General features: G+C 46.4%; 1 protein-coding gene across 1 annotated transcript in view; it reads left to right on the top strand.

The window, feature by feature from the left end:
- LOC135805828 (vigilin-like) overlaps positions 1-5,860 on the top strand; it is a 10,054-nt gene extending 4,194 nt beyond the window's left edge. The window contains exons 4-12 of the mRNA XM_065319941.1: positions 1-31; positions 782-1,147; positions 1,802-1,963; positions 2,083-2,307; positions 2,690-2,806; positions 3,260-3,460; positions 3,732-3,875; positions 4,640-4,855; positions 5,280-5,860. The exon at positions 1-31 is cut by the window's left edge and continues 101 nt beyond it. Of these exons, the coding sequence (XP_065176013.1) occupies positions 1-31; positions 782-1,147; positions 1,802-1,963; positions 2,083-2,307; positions 2,690-2,806; positions 3,260-3,460; positions 3,732-3,875; positions 4,640-4,855; positions 5,280-5,645 (1,828 nt within the window). The 3' untranslated portion in view covers positions 5,646-5,860. The remainder of the gene's footprint in view (positions 32-781; positions 1,148-1,801; positions 1,964-2,082; positions 2,308-2,689; positions 2,807-3,259; positions 3,461-3,731; positions 3,876-4,639; positions 4,856-5,279) is intronic.
- Positions 5,861-5,993: the final 133 nt, after the last annotated feature.

Here is a 5,993-nt window from a genome sequence, read left to right as displayed (position 1 = left end):
CATCAAGATCTCAATAAATGCTACAAATGAGGTGAGTGGAGCAAAACCGGTGTCTAGCGACCACACCGCGAGTTTAAAAAAACTTTTTAAAGGTATCACACACCCAACTCACGAGGGAAAGAAGACAAAGGAAAAGAAAGGATAAGCTACAACATAGCTACCTACATTCCTGGCAATCAACTTCACCTAAAAGACACATTGCAAACAAAGCTTCAACTTCACCTAAAAGACACATTGCAAACAAAGCTTCAACTTCACCTAAAAGACACATTGCAAACAAAGCTTCAACTTCACCTAAAAGACGCATTGCAAACAAAGCTTTCGGGGGAACGATATGAAGTTCTTGGTTTGTGTACAGCCGGGTGGTGTCAGAAATTAGATTCTTACGAAACAGTCCTGTAGTCTAGAATGCAGGAATTTGTTTACCATGGCTGCTGAATGGATTATAGATAGTTGCTTCTAACTGATTGATGTCTTGCTGCTGAATGGATTATAGATAGTTGCTTCTAACTGATTGATGTCTTGCTTCTGACTACTTCAAAGTATAGTTAAACTCTGATATTGTGACCACTCTGATATGGCGACCACCTGTCCTAGAGGACCACTTTAACTATGACCGAAGGATGTTACTTCCAGTTTACAGGGTGGAAAGAGACCCTGGATAAGGAGACCACCTGTACACAGGGACCGCATTTTGAAGGCCCCTGGAGCGGTCAGCTTAGAGAGGTCTCGATGTATGCTTTAACATGCCCAGTGCATTTGTCCTGTCTAACATATGCAGGTCAGCCTTTCGGGCTCAGTGGACGGAATCGCGTACGCCAAGGACCAGTTGCAGAAGCTGAACGAGGACTTGGACAGCATCACCAGTGTGCAGACCATAGCAGTCAAAGCGCCGTGCCACAAGTTCCTCTTGAGTTCGTACGGCGTGCACAGCAAGCTGCAGCGGCAGAAGCTCGGTGTGCGCATCATCCTGCCGGACAGCACCGATACAAACCGCGACCTCATCTACATCTTTGGCAGGAAGAAGGATGCACAGGACGTGAAGAAGCTGGTGGAGGACGTGGCCGTGAAGCTGTCCAAGCATTACCGTCAGAGCATTCCTGTGCCAGCGGAGTACACCAACCGGTTCACGGAAATGCGGGGCAAGGTGGGCCGGAATAGTGTGAAGCCATAGTGAAAATACTCTGCATGTCGTCCCTGGCTCCTTCTACTAGTGGTCATTGTGCTAGTACTCAACTTCATATAATTATACTTTTACATGTATAAGTACGTCACTGCAGTGCCCACCAGCTAACATCCTTTGGCGTATTTGATACCTTGGTCCTTTGGTGTCATCGTTGTCTCGGCAGTCCAACCTATACTAGTGGCGATAAAATATAGAGTTTAGAGATAGTTACTTCACTGATGAATCCACTGTGCCATACAAAGGCAGTACATTTGACTATGATTTGAGTGGACCTCGGAGCCATTAATCCACATTTCCCGAGATTTCATCATGGCAAAGCTTTAAATGTACCGTATTTTCCGGAGTATAAGCCTCACTTTTAATTGCGAAGTAATCGTACTCGTAATCCATCCCAAAAAGGTCAATGCGGCTAATACTACCATGGTCAAATCATCGGAATGGTGAAATACAGGGTAGACGTCTGTTTTCCGTGACAACAGAACTGGGTGCAGCGTCTACTCCAGGGCGGCTTTTACTCTGGAAAATACAGAAGCCGTACAGTTTTATTGTAAAATTCATAGAATTGATTATCATTCATCTTGACACCTTGACTGCTGGGTGTCTCGTATGCTGCAGGTGCTGAAACAAGTCACCACCGACATCGGCTGCGGTGTACATCTGCACCTGGAAGGTGGCCAGAGCGCGGAGCACCTTTCCCTGCGCAACATCGTCTTCAGCGGTCCAACCGTGTGCTTCCGTGCTGCAGAGGAGAAGATCAGCGACTTGGTCGGACAATATGTAAGTCATTGCTGCAAGTGGAAATGCTGTGCTGCTAATCAAGGCCAACCATACCGTTGTTGTTGAAATTGTATCCAAATTATCTATCTGTTATTTTGCTGTTGCTGCATACTGCACAGGACTCCTTCCGAACTCAAGTATGCAAGGTACCATTTGAGCTGTTTGACTCTGTGAAAGGTCCCAATGATGCGTACATACAACAGCTGATGGAGGATTACGATGTCAAGATTGTCTTTCCTCCGCCACAGCCACTGAGGAGAAAACGCCGTCTCATGGATCACGTGGGAGATGTGAAAGTTTCTGGCCAGGTGGGGGATGTGGAGAGGGCCTGTGATGAATTAATGGTGAGTTTAGACTTTCTTTCTGGACTCCCTGGACTGTCTATTGGAGCATGTCCTCGCAGTGACTGGCTTAACTTGTCAGCATTGCTACATCTCACAATCCCTAAACTTGTTGCCGTGACAATATCTCACAATCCCTTAACACTCTGTTCTGTCTGATGATTGCTTGTGCATGGAACTCTGAGTTTTAGTTTCAAAAATGTTACAAGTTTTGACTAAGTCCTTACGAGTCCTTTCCTTTAATCCATGATTACTTTGGCTCAACACCCGACTTCAAATCCTAACTTAGTAGTAGAGATTTTGAAGCATTCCATGCTCAATAACTGCATGTTTTGCTGACTGGATGGCATGTGACTGTGTTGCTTGTTGCCCTTGGATTTGCTAGGCTGCTGTTCCGGTATGCCGGGAGGTACGCGTACCCTTGGAGTATTATTCCTTCTTTGCTGGACACAAGTCGTCCTACCTTGACCAGCTGAAGGAGGAGTTCCAGGTTGTGATCAAGGTGAATAACTGCTACCCAATAACGGTGTTCTAGCATTTTATGCTCTCTGTTGGACACGTGCTGCCATAATCATAGACTGCATATAGAGCCATGGACTGCATATAGAGGCATGGACTGCATGTAGAGCCATGGACTGGATATAGCCCTGGGCTGGTTACAGAGTCCTGGACTGGATATGGAGTCATGGACTGGACATAGAGTCCTGGACTGGTTATGGAGTCCTGGACTGGTTATAGAGTCCTGGACTGGATATGGAGTCATGGACTAGATATGGAGTGTGCGAGCTAATAGCATAATTACGCCGTAGGCTGAATCTGGCGGATTCTTATGTGCGCCAAATATTTGGTCATCTGCACCCGGCTTGTCATTGCACCCTGCTTCTTCATTTCTGGCATTGATGCTGCTGCCATCGCCGCCGATTCTATCACTATTACTGTTGGGGACTGTGTACAGGTCAAGCCGGCAGAAGAACTCTATGGAATTATTGTTGTGATTGGCCCAGAAGATGATGTCATTAGCTGTTGCCAGTACATTGAACAGCAGGTCGGTCTGCTCGCTCAGGAACAGAATCATAGAGAGAAGCTACGGTTTAGCATGACCATCGACGTGGACATTCAGTACCAGAAGAAACTCATAGGCAAGAAGGGATCGCGGGTAAGCATGTGTAAAACACAATCATTGTCATCGTACAATACACTACGTAGGTTTTCAGTGCAAAATCTGTTTACTGTGGCCATTGCAAGTGAGCAATAGTGTGGCTTGTTGAAGTTGAGATGGCTGCACAGTACAGTATGATTATTACTTCTTCAAGTCATAAACTCTCATGCTAACGTTACATCCGCTTGGTCCTGTTCAAGCTTTGAACCTCAGACACTCCAGGTGCTTATCTTGTGTGTGTGCGTGTGTGCTCTTGCAAACCTCTCAGTTACGGCAGATCTGCAGCAAGTTCCACATTGACATCACCATGCCGCCGAAAGGAGACGACACGTCCACCACCGTTCTGCTGCAGGGCTACGAGGAGAGGTGTCGCAATGCCGCCGCAGAGATTGAACGAATCTTGGAAGACATGGTACGGTTCACTGAATCTTGGTGAACTAGTGTCCTGTATACAACTACTTGAGGCATATAGTGTTAAATTAAATATTTAAAAACTGTTAATCCTATAAAGTGTGATTATATTCGATACTATAACGGTAACGGTCAGCCAGAGAGCGCATGTGATGTAGGTGGAATTGCTTTACAGTAGAATCCCGATTATCCGAATGTCAACTATCCAAACGGTCTATTATCCGTCCGTAATGCTTGTTTGCACTGAATTCTAGGCACGAAAATGAGTTTTTATTGATTTCCCCGCCGAAAGCATCATTGAAAATGGTGCACAGGATGTATGGCAAAAGGTTAGCGTCAGATTTTGTCCCCATGATGTCATTTTGAGGAGCTGGAGCGCATCTAATTCCTGTGGTACTACCGAAAAGAATGAGAAATTTTCTCATTAATTTCAATGATGAAAATATGAGGGAACATGTGCATGGTTTAGATTGATGTGTGCCCATTCTCTAATCCGAACATACTCCTCATCCGAACACCCTGGAGACAGCACCGCGCCCCGAGGGGTGCGGATAATCAGCACTCTACTATAATTACATTTGATACACTAGTATATTATGTCGGGTCCGGGGTGGTTAGAATGTTCCCTGCACATGAACACGCTACGTGACATCGCACACTCCCTAACACTGACTGGCACTTAAAACGATGCGTGATGCATGACTAGTGTTGCTGTGTATCATATCACTAAGTTATGAAATGTTCCAAAACTTGTGCTGTGCGCAGGAGGATCGCACTACTGCTCTGGTGGATACGATCCCTGGAGAGTTCCACCGCAAGCTCATCGGCCATCAGGGCCGCAACATCCGTTCCATCAGCGACAAGTTCCGTGTGGACATCAAGGTTCCGAAGAGCAACACAGACGGTCCGATCACAATCACAGGCAGGTCACAGGGTGTGAAGAAGTGTGCAGAGCACATTCAGAGTCTCGCCGAACAGCACGTAAGCAATCCATTCACCCCCCCCCCCCCCCTCATCGTACCAAGAGTGTGACTCTTGATAGTACCCGTTTGTGCGAAAATCTATTCCTTATCCAGTGTATTGATTTCAATAATGAATGCGCACTGCTCCGTGCCTTGGCATGTACAGCAGGATTTTTTTGGTTCCGCCAGGAGTCGGTGAGCACTTCTGTCTTCCTGGCAGGAAAGTGTTAAATGGATAAATCCCAATACCCCTCCTCCCCTACTTCACTAGCCGTGTGCATGTGATACACTATACCCGCCCCATCCCTGAGCATCTTGCTAGTGCGCTTGAAATGGGAATGTGTTTGCGGGCTGTGGGTGGAGAAGGAGAAATAAAGGCTATAATTATATTATAGTAACAGCCCATATTATCATTTCCGTTTTGTTTTTCAATCATCTCGTAGGAAAAGGCTGCGGAAGAAGATCAGGACACTAAGGAGCTGATGAAACTGTACATGTACAAGAAACCTGCACCGTCCATCTCCGACATCTTTGAGCTAGACTCTCCCAAGACGGAACCAGGACTAAAACGAAAGGAATCACCATCCACTTCCAGCAGCAGCAGCAGCAGCACGAGCAATGGCAGTGGCAGCAGCAAGACTGTTGGTGTTCGCATTGATGGTGGAAGCAGCGGCAGCGGCACCAGTGGATTTGTTGTTAGCGATGCGCCCTGGAGTCCAAAGGCCTGTGGCGAGGCGAGTACGAACGACAAGAACTCACCAACGACACCGACATGGCCACATCGTCAGGGAGAAACTAGCCGGGCATAGCAGCAGCCAATAGGCAATGGTGATATTGGACAGTACACCAGTATTGAGCAGATTTCTATAACAGTATACTTTAACATTACTTATGACCTAGCAAATTAACAAACTTAGAAGTTGCGACTTCATCACTAACAGATTAATTACGAACGTAAACTGATAGCGACATTGAACACTGAGTTCGCGTAGTAGGGTACTGTTTGAGAACAGCTCAGACAACATCTGTTCTGCTTCTGTCTGTGTGAATAGTGACTGTATACAGGGGGAGGGGGTATTATCAGAGTTTCCTCTTACAGTTAGGTGTCTGATGTACGAGTACACACTGCTTACGTGTATGTGGTCGCATTGGCAAGA

This window comes from Sycon ciliatum, chromosome 1 (assembly GCF_964019385.1).
Source record: "Sycon ciliatum chromosome 1, ocSycCili1.1, whole genome shotgun sequence".
Lineage (NCBI taxonomy): Eukaryota > Metazoa > Porifera > Calcarea > Leucosolenida > Sycettidae > Sycon > Sycon ciliatum.
The sequence above is the reverse complement of the archived record's forward strand: the minus strand, read 5'-3'. Positions and strand labels throughout refer to the sequence as shown.